The following is a 15,936-nucleotide window of genomic DNA, read 5'->3' on the forward strand; positions in this document are numbered from 1 at the left end:
GGCGGGGTGACACGCTGCCCGGGCCTCCCCTCAGCACCCTCGGGACGCTCCCGTTCCCACACGTGTCCAGGCCCTGCGTGACATCCGCGGCTGTGGGGACCACGGCCCGAGAGACCCGTGTCCTGGTCAGCTTCCTGCTGGTGGGTCATGGGTAGAATCACTTCAGCTACCCCAGACCAACTATTCCTGGTGTTAAAAAGACGAGTTGCTGCTGGGGAGAGCCCTCCCGAGTGCCTGGCCTCTCGTTCCTTCCCAAATACATCAGGATTACAGCAGCCCTTGGTATGGCCTTCTGGAGCTTCCTTTTGCTTTGACAGGTTCCACTTTCCCATCTCCACTCAAGCCAGTTGCTTAACTGGGAAGCATCAGTTAAGCTCCCTGGGGAGCGTGCAGTTCTCAAAGCAGACGGGGCCTCTGGTTCCTCCTTTGGCTGCTCCTTCCTGTGTTATCTGCAGTAGTGAAAGTTACACAAACTGACTTTCTGTGCCTGTTGCAAAGAAAGGCCTCTGGACATACAATCAAACAGTTCACACCTGTGTGACTATAGGAAAGTACCACAGCAGGTGAAGCAGCTCACCAAAATGTTAACAAGGTGAAGCCACTACAGGTGTGTCACATATGGCTTGGATTGCCTGTAACAGAGGTTAAGCTGCTAAAAGGTTCAGTCACATTCCTTAAAAAAATTTGGTCTGAGGTTTTTTAAGTTAGTTTGGGCCTATTCCTTTATAATGTTTGTGTTTCTCCTGTGCTGTGTAAGAAGTGTGTCCGCTTTGGAACGTGCCAAGTTGTACCTGTAGTTTCTGTGCAGCACATTATTAGTGATGTACTCATGACTTGGTTTGTTTATAAATTGTTACCAAGGTGTCAGTAGCCTGGCATCCAGTTTTCTTTGTAGAAGCTTGTTTAATCAGTGTGGTCACCAGAGGACGCAGTCGTTGTGTCATTCCTGCCAGTTTGATGCCAGGCATCAGTACCATCTTAGCCAGAGTCTTTGTTCTTCCCCAGCAGGCTTCACCAGATTTTGTAATAATACCTGCATTACAGCTTCTTGAGTTGTTTTATTTTGTATTACCTCTGCCCCCTCCTGATTTCAAACAGATTTTTGAAGGAGCCTTACAGCTCTTGGAACAAAAGGAAGATGAGATTGCCTTGTGGTTTGAACTGTTTGACTTATGAGTGAAGCATGAGGCTGCAGCCTCAGTGGATCTCTAGATGAGAGAGAGAATATGATGGTTGTTGTTGGCAGAGAGCTCTGAGAGGGTGGGCCTGGTGGGTGTGTGGGAAATGATGTTTGACTACAGCTCTGGGATGCTCTGCTGGGTACCATGCCTTGACTTACATGGCCAGGATAAAAGGCAGCTGGCAAATGACTTAGAAATTATCTTGCTTTCCCTTTATACTCCCACATAGGGCTGGACCAAACAGTGCTGTGAAAACCATAAAACTAATGTTCTATTTCATTGGGTCCATCAGAGGAAACAATTAGTGCCTCTGCTTGGTAAAGACCTATGTTCTGTGTTCCTACAAATGTAAAGTACTAGTTAAATTTTTTTATTACATATCAATCAACACTTCACTACATTCCCAAGAATTGCACAGATGTGCAGTGGTTTTTCTTTTGCTTTCTTTGTTTCCCAAGGTTACCTTGCATAAATAAATCCCTTCCTAAGTACACCTGTAGCTGCAAAGCAGAGTCCTTCTTTGCTGTTCTGGGGCTTCTCATGGGTTTTGGTGGTTGTTCTGAAGCAAAGGTAAATCCAGTTTAAGCACCTCCTGGCATAGTAGGTAGGTTGGTTGGTTTGGGTGATGCAAAATAGTCAACCAACCTGTCATCCCATAAAGCCCAGAAGACAGCTGGCTTTTCTGAGGTTTGATGGAAGCTGGGATTAAGCCTCAGTAGAACTTGGAGCATATTCATATATTGGATCAAGGGAAGCAGAGAAGAAGCTGTCTCAAAACAGGATTAAGGGATTGCCAGGGAGAACTCTTTTCAAAGTGAGATTTTATCTGACTCTGGTTTTTGTGCTCCACAAAACAACTTTTCTGTCCTTTTTTCTGTTGCATTTTTCCAAGCAGTCCTTGTTCATGGTTAGCATGTTTATGGCACAAATGAGGCTTTGGTTATAGGAGCAGATGAAAGATGGTGTCAACTCTACCCATTTCACTTGTCTGAACTACCTGTATGACAAGTAACACAAAACCATAAAAATTTGAAGCTTTTGCTGCAAAGAACCTTTGAAGTACTGAAAGGATCTAGAAATTTTGTCTTAGTCTTAAGACATTTTTTATGGATTTCTACACAAGGAAGCCTTGTGGTTTGAAACAAGCTAAACCAGTTAGATGTGTGGTTTCTGTCTGTGGGGTTTGTTTGTTTTTTTTTCCTTGTTAAATTAACTTTCTGCTGAAAATCACAGTAAGCTAAGACTTGTAATAGTGTTTAACTTGAACTTTTCCCCTGTTTTCAAACCTTGATTTGACTTAATTAGCAAGAGCATCTGAGCAGTGTTGCGTGGGTTTCTATAACTCTTGATGGCACTGGTGGATGGAGAAGGGGAGAGCACTGACGTTTTCCACCACTATTTTGTCTGTCAGTCCCCCCCTCTCCTCACCCCTGTGTTCCTTCTTGGTGGTGCAGCTGTAACCAGACTGAACAGCCAACATCTGCATGGTGCAGTTCCTACCAAAGCTGCTGCTTGGCTGCAGTTTGCACTGCAGCTGCTTCCTGCCTCTCTCACTTCTCTCCCTCTGTCTCCCTTAGCTCTGCCAGCTGCCCTCTTTTCAAATGTTTCCTTCGTGCAACACAGGGCAACAGCTAGACTTGTTCTGTTGGCTAGATTAAAGTGGAGAACTTGTCACTGCATATCCTTATCTAATCTTGTGGTCAGCAGCACAGGATGATCACCTGCTCTGTCATCATCAGGCTCTGTGTTAGACAACTTAGTTTGACAGAGCCACACATGCACACCTGTACATATTTATATGCCTGCAGTCTGTTTGCACTCAGGTCACCTGCAGAACCTCACAGGGCTCCTACACACTCTGCATTTCCAGGAGGCAAATTTCTCATCTCCTTCAGTTAACTTTTGTTTCCAGAGGGAGGATCACTGCCCTCCTCTGCATAGATGATGAGGTGGCTTTTGTTCATCTTGGGGGTGGGCAACTAGATTCCACACAGGGTTGTTAGTGAAGCTTCACCTGACCTGTATCTTGATTTCTGCCAGACTTGTGCCTGCTTCTTTCCAAATTCAGTGCCACTGCTTGTAACAAGTGTTGGATTTATGGGTACAGGAAGACCTCTCATCTGAACACTGCTTAGTTGGGGTTATAGTGGGAGGTTTTGTTTCCGTTGGTTTTGCTTCTGTTCTGTAGCACTGAAGTGTCTTCCGCCCAGGTGTCAGTGGAAGAACAAGGGCAATCCTCTCTTTCTGGGGAACTGTCTCTCATGGTAACTGACAGGGGAGGATGCCATGTACTCCAACATCTATGTTGGCTTGTCAGCCAGGATTCCTGGGATTTAACTTCATGACAGTGATGTTCATTCATGTCCTGCTACTGTCCAATGCCTTCCATTTCTTTTTGTTTCAAAATTATTTGAGGTATTTTACCTCTGCTGAAATAAATATTCTACATGACTTGAGGAATTTTACACTTAATTCAGTTTCAGATCTAGCTGACATGTCTGAATCAAAATCATTTCACTTTAGGATGGTACTGGTATCCAAAGAGCAGCAGATAGAAGGTGCTTGTGCTCTGACCTTCCATTCCTGCTTGATTTGCTAAGTTTGATAGTGAGGAAGAGCTAGGAGGGGGTCCTCAACCCCTTGCCTGAGGACCAGAATACCAGCTCTGGAGCCTGGAATTCCAGCTCCCAGCTGCACTCTGGGAACAGCAGACATCATCAATGTTTTTAAATATTTACCTTGAACAAGAAAATTGCTGACTTGCTCTCAGCAAACAATGTTGAGCTATAAACAAACATGTGGTTTGTTTTATTCAGTCAGACAGTTATTCCTTGGTGGAAAGTGTTGAGCAAGGAGTGTCTACAAGGAGTAACAGACGTTATGAATGAGCCACTTCCTTTAGTTTCCTTAGAGTCAGTCACTTCCTGTGGTGGTCACTTACACTCTTAGTTGTAGAACTCTTTGTTCTAGAGAAGAAAGACTGTGTGTCCTTGTGTAAGTCTGCAGCGTTCACCAGTACTAAACTAATCTCAAGGAGCTGGATGTTACTGTTGCATTATTGTTGATTTGGGGAGCAAATGTGTAAATGGCTCTTCTCACTCAGTTTTGGGGTCTTTTTGCATAACTAACAGAGCATCATGCACGCTAACCTGAATGCTGATCAATCCTCCTAGCTAGTGGTTCTTAAGCTAGTGAACTTCTGTATAATTCAGGATGTGAAAATGTAACTTCACATTCTTGGGCTTTTCATATGCTCCCCCTTTAAGGCTGTGCAGTGACTAAAATATTAAGCATTCCACTTTGACTGGGAAGGAGTAGGTTTGGAGTTGAACTATCCTGACCTTCATGGCTTCTGTATGACCTTCTGATTTCCAGAGTTTAGTATCTTGATTTGAGTGCTACTAAAACTCATTTCTGTTCCATCTAAAATCTGAGAACAGTAAAGGCCTAGAAGTAAGCATTCAGATCAGCCCAAAGCAGTATTTGCTACAAATGAAACATCTGTCCTCTCCCTCTGTCTGGATCATGATAGGTTGTATTACAGTATCTTCAGTATATTATCTTAATACTGTGTTTTACCTCTGTAGTATTACTTTGTGTATAACTGCAGCAGTGCATCCTGTTGATAAAGATGGGTTCTTCACAGCAGTTAACTATAAGAGTGAGTCCAATTGTGAAATTCCTTGGATTTTTTTTTTCCTAAATAAACAATATAATTCATAACAGGGCTGTTTCTGGATCTCTACAGTGACGTGGCCCTCCTTCAGAGTGAGCTTTACAGTTGTCTTATGGCTACAGCTGGTACTTTCCATAGTAGATGATGATTTGTTTGAAAACTCTTAATGAAGACAAGTGGAGGATTTGTGGATAGGTATCTAAAAAGATTTGGCAGCTTGAGATGTCTCACAGAAATAAGATGCTCCTGAATTGATGACTTGGGGGAAGAATAAAAATCTTATCTAATACATTATCTGTCACAGAGTCTCATCAAAATGAAGGTGTGACATACTACCTCTATCTGAATATTTTCTTAAAATTGTATTAAACATGTTAATTTTTAATGTGTCACAGAAACCTCTTTTTATCTGAGGAGCAGTAACTGACTTGCTCTTGTGTTTCCATACACTAATTTGATATTGCCATATTGGGAGCTCCCTTCACAGAATCACAGACCAGTTTGGGTTGGAAGAGACCTTAAAGACCATCTAGTTACACCCCCCCTGCATGGGCAGGGACACCTCCCACCAGACCAGGTTGCTCAGAGCCCCATCCAACCTGCCCTTCAACACTTCCAGGGATGGGGCAGCCTGGTACATGTGCTTCTTCTATCTGTGGCTGTTTCTCCTTTCTTCCCTGCAATATTAAGTGTGTACTTAGTTTGTCCTAAACTAATAAATCCAAATATGCACTTGACTTCTTCCAAATGAGAGCTCAGCACCTCCAAGACCTTTCTATAAGCATCAGATACAGATGGTCTAGTGGGAGGTGTCCCTGCCCATGCTGGAACTAGATGACCTTTAGGATCCCTTCCAACCCAAACCATTCCGTGATTCTATGATAAATAAGCTCTTCAGTGACTTTGTCTTAACACCTTACAAACTCATTTGCTTGCCTTGCCAGAATCTAACAGAACTGCAGTTTGCCTGCTGAATTGCACTGCTCCATGCTTTCGAGCAGTGTTCCTTTTTTTCTTGTGTGCTTCATAATCTCACAGCATGTGGATACACAGTGGAAATCTCACTGAGTTGGCTTTAACAGCTTTTAGAAGAGACCTTAAAGACCATCTAGTTACACCCCCCCTGCATGGGCAGGGACACCTCCCACCAGACCAGGTTGCTCAGAGCCCCATCCAACCTGCCCTTCAACACTTCCAGGGATGGGGCAGCCTGGTACATGTGCTTCTTCTATCTGTGGCTGTTTCTCCTTTCTTCCCTGCAATATTAAGTGTGTACTTAGTTTGTCCTAAACTAATAAATCCAAATATGCACTTGACTTCTTCCAAATGAGAGCTCAGCACCTCCAAGACCTTTCTATAAGCATCAGATACAGATGGTCTAGTGGGAGGTGTCCCTGCCCATGCTGGAACTAGATGACCTTTAGGATCCCTTCCAACCCAAACCATTCCGTGATTCTATGATAAATAAGCTCTTCAGTGACTTTGTCTTAACACCTTACAAACTCATTTGCTTGCCTTGCCAGAATCTAACAGAACTGCAGTTTGCCTGCTGAATCAGTAGCTCCATGCTTTCGAGCAGTGTTCCTTTTTTTCTTGTGTGCTTCATAATCTCACAGCATGTGGATACACAGTGGAAATCTCACTGAGTTGGCTTTAACAGCTTTTAGAAACACCGAGCTGAAACTTAAAATGCACTACTGGGCTGGAAACTTTCCCTGTTGCACAACATCTATTTGTGACTAAAAAGGTGGACTTCAAGGTTGACGTAACTGAATCCCACAGTAACAAGAAGAGTAAAATATTTGACTGACAGAAGCAGAAAAACCCTTCTCCCCATTGTCTCGAGTATCCAGGATTCATCTTTCAGCCCTAGGAAAGCTGGGATGTTTGTACAGCTAAAATTCCTTTGAGCCAAGCTGTACAAATCTTAGACACCTTAAATATCTTCAGCTAAGCTGGGTGAACACAGTCTAAAATAAAAGCCAGCGGGAGCAAACTTACGTGTAACAAACACTCATGTTCATGCTTTAAATATCAATCTGTTGGATTTAGAAGTTTGCTAGATAAAAGGAAATTATTTTAATTCCAAGGTCTTTCTGTAATTGTAAATTCTTGGTCTCTAGTTCTGTAAAAGCTTTTTATATTTTGCTTAAATGTACAAGGCTGCCCCATCCCTGGAAGTGTTGAAGGGCAGGCTGGATGGGGCTTGGAGCAACCTGGTCTGGTGGGAGGTGTCCCTGCCCATGCAGGGGGGTTGGATCTGGATGATCTTTAAGGTCCCTTCCAACCCAAACCAGTCTGGGATTCTGTGGTTTATAACATCATCAGTGTTAGATACTCGCAGTACCTAATGTCTCATCTGCTTTTTTTGTGTTTTGTCTTTGTTTTTCAAACAGGAAGATAAGCAGAATTTAACTGCACTTTAGGCCTTCACTCCTGATGGACTGGATTTTGTTGTGCCAGAGGTTTTTGACTCTTCACACAGTGAAAGAAGAAAAGAGCCAATGGCTTCAGAATCCATGGTTCCAGAGCAGGCAAAAGAACATCCGGTAAAGGGAAAAAGGCGGCAGCAGCAGCAGCCCAGGTCTTCCAGCAATGATGGTGAAGATGACAGCTTTGTATTTGAAGCAAATGAGGCTTGGAAGGATTTTCATAGCTCTCTTCTTCACTTCTTTGAAGCTGGAGAGCTCTGTGATGTTACACTGAAGGTGATAGTCACACATCCATTGTGTTTACCAGTCTGAAGGTTCAGCTACAGACAAGGGTGCTGAAGGTGGCTGTGATTTTGGGCAGGGGCATGGAAGCCACAGAATACCTGGTGCATCTGAGGCACCTCTAGATAGGCTTATGGGTTGCGTTTTTTTCATATTCAGGAAGTTTAGAACTTAAATGGAAACACTTAAGATACTGACAGTCCAAAAGAAGAAGTACATGACTTTCATGTCACCTAACTTGCTTTCTAAGCAAGCTCCCACAGTTGATCAGTGTCTTACTGTGCAGTTTCAGCTCCTTGTAGCCTCTTTGTCCTCACTTCAATGCCCAATTTTATCTCTGTTTTTGCATTCTTTGTTGCTCTGCTAGATCTTTCATGGCAAACAGGATTTCTGGAGCAGATCTAACCTCCAGCATTCTCAAAGAAAGTTTAAAAAAAAACAACCAAACCCAGACAATTATGTTCAAAGAGTAGAGGAGGAGGAAACCAGTTTTATGATTCTGGCATAGCATTGCTTTACTGCAGTCTTTGTATATTACTTACATCCTGATGACAACCAATTCATAGCTAGCAGCACTGGTTGTCAACACCTGCAAATACCAGGTATGGCTTAGTTAGACATGTTAGTAGTGCGAGATAATATATTTTTCTTAAATAATTAAGTGTGGCTCCTATACCAAGAACAGGTTGCAACAAATGCCCTTAGGATAAATGGTTTGCTTACCACTTTTACTATTAGATATTAACAGGGAAAAATCTAGCTCTTAGCTCTCAGAATATGATTGTATATATATGATAGTAGCTGGAAAGGAGCTCTGATGTCATGGGGAGTAGGATAATTTTGTGGCAAAACAGCTTCTAAAACTCTTTAATACTTTTAATAATCCCTGTAAGAGCTGTTATTACTGTGGTTTTACATTATTTTGCTTCTACAAACAGCATTATCAACTCAGCAGTAGTGAAAGCTCAGAGGTTTTCAATTAAGCAGTCTAATAATGTCACTTTACAATTCCTCCCTGCTTAAAGCATCTAAATACACATAAACCAAACAAGCCTAATAGTCTACTCCTGTCTCCAAGGTGCACCTAGAAGGTTCCTAAGGATGTTTCATATAAAAACTAGGACATGGCTGTTAAAGAAAAGCACATTCAGTGCATCAGTGCTATTACCATAAGGTGACAACTTGGGATGCATTGATCTAAAGTCAGAAATACAGGGCAGATGGAATAAGTTTGTTTGAACAAACTGCAGTAACTCAGTGCAGATCAGGTTCAGAATTCTTATGGTAGCTCAACTGCCCCTCCTTTCCCAGCTGCAGATGACATTCCAGTGAAAGCTTGGGGGTTTTGCTTCTTTATTTTCCAGGTTGGTTCAAAGCTTATCTCCTGCCACAAACTGGTGCTGGCCTGTGTCATCCCTTACTTTAGAGCCATGTTTCTGTCAGAGATGGCTGAAGCCAAGCAGACCTTGATCGAGATCAGGGACTTTGACGGCGACGCGATCGAGGACCTGGTGAAGTTCGTGTACTCCTCCCGCCTCACCCTGACAGTGGACAATGTCCAGCCTCTCCTGTATGCTGCTTGCATTCTCCAGGTGGAACTGGTGGCCAAGGCGTGCTGTGAATACATGAAGCTGCACTTCCATCCCTCCAACTGCCTGGCAGTCAGGGCGTTTGCAGAGAGCCACAACCGCATTGACCTGATGGCCATGGCTGACCAGTTTGCCTGCGAACACTTCGCCGAGGTGGTGGAGTGTGAGGACTTTGTCAGCGTGTCCCCCCAGCACCTCCATAAGCTCCTGTCCTCTAGCGACCTGAATATCGAGAACGAAAAACAAGTTTACAACGCTGCCATCAAGTGGCTGCTGGCCAACCCGCAGCATCACGCCACGTGGCTGGATGAAATACTGGCACAGGTAGGGCAGAGGGAGGCACCTTCCCTCCCTCCGGGCTGCTTTAGTTGGATAACCCACTTGGGTGGAGCTCAAGGTGTCTCAGTAGTCGGTGGCTCACCTGGTGTTCTCAGTTGTGAGCTGTCAGGGGAGGCAGGTTAGATCTCCAGCATCAGGAAGAAGTAGTCTTCTCCAGTTTCTGTGCTCACTGGTGGCTTGGGAGCCAAGAGAAAGGTGGATCTGTGTTAGAGCACAGACTTCTTAGATTTACACAGATAGGAGAACATAAAACCATCACTTCCCTTGGTTTGGTGTAACTGCAGCCTGGAATGCTCCCTTCCCTCACTGGTATTTGTATGTAAGAAAGGAGAGCAAAGGCTAGGAAAGTAGCCATGGAGATGGCTACTTAGTAATGGAGATGTCATATCAAGTCATGCTACATGTAGAATATTCAGTGTATTTAATTAACAAAAGAGCAAGCTGTCCAAAACCATTCAATGATTCTATGTGTTAGCCCAGCAAGCAGGCTAGGAAACCTAAGCTTGACCCTTGACTGCTCACTAGACAAGCACCGTTAGTCATATCTGTAGGATCTGAAAGGAGTTTGCAGTTTAATTATCTAGGCTTGAAGCAAGTCCACTGCTTCTGAAATAAATACATACAGCTTGCAAGAAGTCTCTCAGCTGGACAAGCTGAACTTCTTTGAACACCCACTGGACCTCTTCCTGCCAGTGTTAGGTACTTCTAGCTCCATCTGTGGTGGTTGTGGGAGTTTAAAATACAGTACTTGAGGCAGGTATGGCTCACCTGTGCTAGGGGAGGAGGGGGGAGCATGCCATGCACTGCAAAACATCCCATGCATCTTAGCAGGTATGATCAACTGGGCTGTTTCAGTTGTCACTGAACTCCAACCTGAATATTTTGCATTTGACAGAACTGCCAATACTTGTGTCATGTGAATAATGAAAGGTCCACTAACCTACTGTTGTCATTGTCTGCATGCCTCATTTTTCACATTTCCTGGTAAAAGATGACAACTCTGTCTTCCAGGAACCTCCTGTTTCACATAGACTAGCATGAGGTTATTGGTACAAACAGTATTATTTGAGATTTAAAAAAATAAATGGGATGTTTGTCCAGTTGAGTTAGCAGGTTAACAGCTTTATTCTATTCATGGACACCTGAGTCTAGAAAAAAGCAATGAAAAAAGTAAACTCCTTCCTGTAAATATGAGTTGTTTGCAAGACTGTATGGAGCCTTGATTTAGAAAACCAGGACTAGGCTTCTTAATATTTCTTGTCCACATCATAATCAGCCTTACAAGTTAAACTGTTATAATGAGGTCCTGAATTTGTTAGCTTTGAGTTCTTTCTCCAGCACTAACCTCATGAGTTGATTAGCAGGGCTATGGTGCTGCTCTTAATCAGCCTAACATAAGCCAAGCCAAACCAAAGCAAAGGAAGAAATGGGAGTAAAAGCAAGTGGCAATGAAGAACAAGTAGAGATGCTTGCCTGAAGAGAGGGACACTCAGCTGTAGAACAGCACCATCCTGCAGCTCTCAGGATAGTCTCTTTCACCATGACTGCTGAGCTGCTTGAGAGCACTGATACCAAAACTTGGGAAGTCAGAGGGTGGTTTTACTTCCCCTCCTGCTAATACCTTTCTGCCCGATTATACTCCATATTCCTCACTGTTTCCATCCCAAGGACAAATAGAAGGTTTGCTGAAAGAAATGGCTGTGAGGAGAAGGCAGTCTTGGCCAGGCTGACCTTGTTCCAGATGTGCCCCATCACCAGGGGTTGCTCTGGGCAGTGACTGCCTCTAGCCTCACCCAGAAGGAGCATTCCATTCCCTAGCCTGCTCACCAGCCCTCTTTGTGGAACCACAGGAAGGATTTGGGGAAGGAAACAATTTGCTCTCAACCTATTTTTCAGTTGATTTTTTTGTAATCCTTCCTCAACTCAGCCTGAGCCAAGGGACAATTATCCACTGCTGCTGAAGCGCCAATGGTTGTAAGCAAACATTTGTCACTCAAAAGAACTGTTCCTATTTCTGTTATGCTGGGGGAAAAAAAAAATCCCAAAACCAACTATGAAAGTCACTCTTTTCAAAAGGGAAGAGCATGGGGCTGGCAGCTGGCTCAGAAGCTGCCATCTGTTCTGTGTGTGTCACTGTGAATGGTGAGACTCAGTCAGTTCAGCCAGTTACTCCAACTGTCTTCATTTCTGTCAGGTGCTGCTGCCTCTCTTGCCCATTTGTTTCCTAATGGGTGTTGTGGCCAAGGAAGAGATTGTCAAGCAGAATCTAAAATGTAGGGATTTGCTGGATGAAGCAAGAAACTACCACCTTCACCTGAGCAGCAGGGCAGTGCCAGACTTTGAGTACTCCATTCGCACAACACCAAGGAAGCAGACTGCTGGTAATTAAATGTGTGTCTGATTATCCAGTAGGGAGTGGTGTGGAGAAAAGGTGGCACATGTGTGCAGTGTTAGGTAGCTTGGTATAAATGGTTGTTACTGACTTAATGCAGAATTGGGAAAGCCACTGTGTGCCTCACTGGTAATTAGGTCATGTGCTGTGTTTTCCTAGCAGGTAACTGTAGCAGTCATTTTCTGTCCTCAATGTGTTAATTATCCTGATTGGCTCTCTCTCTAGTAAATGTAGAACTGTTAAGTCTGTTATGTGGAGGCAGTACACTGAAAGCTAGACCAAAACCAATGGACACTTAGCTTCTGGTGTGAGAAGGTTCAGCTAACTTTTAAGCTCTTTGGCTAACCTATACCACAAGTGAGTGATGAATATTAGACTGCAATTCCTGATGTTTACGTTGTTATATGTAACAAGCTGATTAACTCCCTAAGCAAAAAAAAATAAAAAATCACAAGAAGTGTGTTTAAAATAGCCATTGTTTTTACAAGAGCAAAAGAGAGAGTTAATTGCCAGAGCAGCTTGCCAAGCAAAGGCCAAAATCCAGCATCCAGTTACACAGGGCAATGACTGTGCCCCTTGAAGACAAATGGGACTTTGGGATTCCATAATTTTCCATTCACTCTGCTTTGCAACTTGATCCCCCATCTTCCTGCTAGGGTTCTGGAAACCTCTTTTGTCTCCCTCAGGTGTGCTGTTCTGTGTGGGTGGCAGAGGTGGATCTGGGGACCCGTTTCGCAGCATTGAATGTTACTCTGTCAGCAAGAACAACTGGTTCTTTGGCCCTGAAATGAACAGCAGGAGAAGGCACGTGGGGGTGATCTCTGTGGGAGGTCAGTAATCCTATTCAGGCAACCCTATGCAAGAGGCACTTGTTTCCTCCTTGTGCTGGAATTGGTACTTTTGCTAGAAATAAATGTCTTGCAATGGCCTGTTGGATATTCTTCAGTTTAGAAAAGCTTCTTAGATGAAGCGTCTTGATTCTGAAACAATCTGAGAACATGCTTCTGGAAAAGACAGGACCGCAGGCTGAGAGAGCTGGGGTTGCACAGCCTGCAGGAGGCTCTGCGGAGACCTGCCTGCAGCCTTTCAATACCTAGAGGGGGCTTATAAGAAAGGTGGAACAGTCTTAAGCAGGGCCTGTTGCCCGTGACAAAGGATGATGGTTTTAAACTGAGAGTAGATTTAGACTAGTTATAAGGAAGATTTTTTTTTTTCCAATTAGGGTGATGAGACACTGGAACAGGCTGCCCAGAGAGGTGGTAGATGCCCTGGCCCAGGAAATGTTCAAGGGCAGGTTGGATGGGGCTGTGAGCAACCTAAGCTAGTGGGAGGTGTCCCTGCTCACTGCAAAGGAGGCTGGACTGAGTGACCTTTAAAGGTCCCTTCCAACCCAAACTATTCTATAGCCTCAAGTCTGAATAGGTGATTATTTTAATCCATGTAGAAAACATGGCCTTACATGGCAGAGTCAGGCAGAATTTGATAGTACCCATACCCTTCATACTTAGAGCAATACAGGCACAGCACTAAGACCATAACTCTCCCAAGAGCAGACCTATCTTAATTTCTGGCTCTCCCATCTTCAGAAACCAGGTCTGTGCAGTCCAGAGCAGTTTCTCACCCATGGTGCCATTTTTCTTTATACATGGCAGACCTTGTGTTGCTGCAGCAGAACAGGGACCTTTTTTGATGATCTTTGGTTGAGTACTGCATATAAAAATATAAAATGTATACTTATTAAAATCCTGATACTGGAAACATGTGAAAACTTTAACCTTTAAGCTTTTTATCTCCACATAAGCAGGGATGTTGCAGAAAGGAAAACCAAAATGCTGCCAAGCAATCTTGGTACTGAAATATGTGGATGTGTTTCAGGTAAAGTCTATGCAGTAGGTGGACATGATGGAAATGAACACTTGGGAAGCATGGAAGTATTTGATCCTCTCACAAACAAGTGGATGATGAAGGCATCAATGAACACAAAGAGGTATGTGTCCAAGTTTCAGTCCTAGTCTGTGATGTATCATTTCTTGCTGTTGCTGAAAAACATCATGTCTGTCCTGCTATTAGTTGGTTTTCCAAACTGCCATTTTTAGGACTTTTCTCCTCCTATTTTGGGATTTTATGCTGTCAAACACCCTTTTTTACTGTCTATAAAGCAAACAGAAATATCCATCACACACTGGCAGACATCACAAACATGCACAAAGATGCATGTATCTTACTAGTGCAAAACTACATAACCCACCTCTTTAAGGAGAGGCCCTGGACTTGCAACATTGGCTGTGTTTGTTTGGCTTTGTTGTCCCTCTTACCTTTTTGTTTTGGTGCTGTGGCTGGCTTCTGAAGTAGAGAGCTCTCCTACTCCAGCTGTGCTTACATTCTGACATCTAGGGCCTTTCTGTTATGCCCAACAAAGAATTTAAAACTGATTAACTGGTTATGTGGGGTTTTTTGCTCTTTTTTTGAGCATGGACAAGATGCAAGCCAGCAGAACATAACAGTGAGATCCTTCAAGGCCAGGAAGCCCTCAGCTGCCTGTGTGTTTGCCACAAAAGGCCAGAAGGCCTTTGCCAAAGGCATCTTTGCCACAAAAGGCCAGAAGCACTAAAACACTGGGAGTCAGACTGAGGACTTGTCTTGCCTTGTGACGTTTTAAGATTATTTTAAGGACCTACTGGACACATATCTAACTTTTTGTTTCTGCTGTCATTTAAGTCAACCTCCTTAATTCTCCATTCTGTTTGTCATTTGTTGTTTCTAAAAAGCATCATGTACAAGTTGAAGTAAGACATTGAGCACAGCCTAGTCCTAAAGCTGTTTGTATCTGTGACCTATCCAAGACCCAGACTTCTGGAAGTGGCTTCTTGCTCCTCTTCCTCCCTCCTGCCACTGTATTCTCAGCAAACACCAGCCCTAGATTTCTGTGATGTTTCTTACTCTGTGTTTTGGTAAATGACAAGGCTGCTGTGCCTTGGCTGCACCCCACTCCCCCCATGGATGGAGGTGCTGTCAGAACACTTGGTAGAGAAAAAACCTGCCACCATTGGTGGTGTCTGTGTCCTCTGCTGTGGCAATTGAAGATAAGCCCAGGATGTTACCACAATATCTGCTCTATAGAAAGATGGTGCCTCCCTTGCTCTTGCCTTGGGATTGGTGAACCTGCCCTCTGTGTAGTGAGACAGGAAGGTTCTTGGTGAAATGATGTGTCTCCTGTCTTGTTAGGTAAAGGAGAAAGTTAATGCTTACACTCTAGACCATACTTACTGATTGTACTCTCATATTGGTAGATACAGCAGAAAAAAATCTGGTAGATTTTTTAACACAGACTTAATAGAAAGTGAGAGAAAGGAAAAAATTGCGGTTAAACCTTGCTGAAGTTTCATAGTAACATCTGGCATGGGTTTGCCTTTCAATATAGGATCATAATTGTTTTGCCTGGAAAAGACCTGTAAGATCATCAAGTCCAACCCTTAACCCAGCACTACCAAGGCTATTGCTAAACCAGAGCCCTGAGCAGCACATCTAAAAAGCTTCAAGTGTCTCTCCAGGGATGCTGACTCCACCACTGCCCTGGACAAGCTGTTCCAGGGCCTCACAACCCTTGGCAAATAATTTTCTCCTCCCCTGGCCAGTTGGGTCACACTGCACTTGGTGGGTCTTTCCAATTCCCTTTTGTTAAGAATTTGCACTGAGAGATTGAGTGCACCCTCATCAGGTTTGCTGATGACACCAAGCTGTGTGGTGGGGTCAACAACTGGAGGGAAAGGTGACCATCCAGAGGGACCTTGACAGGCTTGAGGTGGGCCCATGTCAAGCTCAGAAAGTTCAAGTGCAAGATCCAGCACCTGGATCTGGGCAATCCCATAATTACAAATCTGGTGGAGAATGGCTTGAGAACTGCTGAGATGAGAAGGACCTGGGGGTGATGGCGGACGAGAAGCTCAACACGAGCCGGCACCGTGCGCTGGAGCCCAGAAACCAACCCTGTCCTGGGCTGCAGCAAGAGCAGCGTGGGCAGCAGGGCCAGGGAGGGGATTGTCCC

At 44.0% G+C, this 15,936-nt stretch overlaps 1 protein-coding gene across 3 annotated transcripts in view; it reads left to right on the forward strand.

Moving 5' to 3' along the window:
- The first annotated feature begins 7,250 nt into the window (after positions 1-7,250).
- The window catches only part of KLHL8 (kelch-like family member 8), a 12,970-nt gene continuing 4,284 nt past the window's right edge, over positions 7,251-15,936 (forward strand). The window contains exons 1-5 of one of the 3 annotated variants that reach the window (XM_009993593.1): positions 7,251-7,565; positions 8,936-9,484; positions 11,694-11,880; positions 12,578-12,721; positions 13,767-13,878. In XM_009993593.1, the coding sequence (XP_009991895.1) occupies positions 7,362-7,565; positions 8,936-9,484; positions 11,694-11,880; positions 12,578-12,721; positions 13,767-13,878 (1,196 nt within the window). In that variant the 5' untranslated portion in view covers positions 7,251-7,361. The remainder of the gene's footprint in view (positions 7,566-8,935; positions 9,485-11,693; positions 11,881-12,577; positions 12,722-13,766; positions 13,879-15,936) is intronic. The other 2 variants (XM_009993601.1, XM_009993608.1) reach the window with 2 other exon arrangements.

This window comes from Chaetura pelagica, unplaced genomic scaffold, assembly GCF_000747805.2.
Source record: "Chaetura pelagica isolate M959 unplaced genomic scaffold, ChaPel_1.0 scaffold210, whole genome shotgun sequence".
NCBI classification, from domain to species: domain Eukaryota; kingdom Metazoa; phylum Chordata; class Aves; order Apodiformes; family Apodidae; genus Chaetura; species Chaetura pelagica.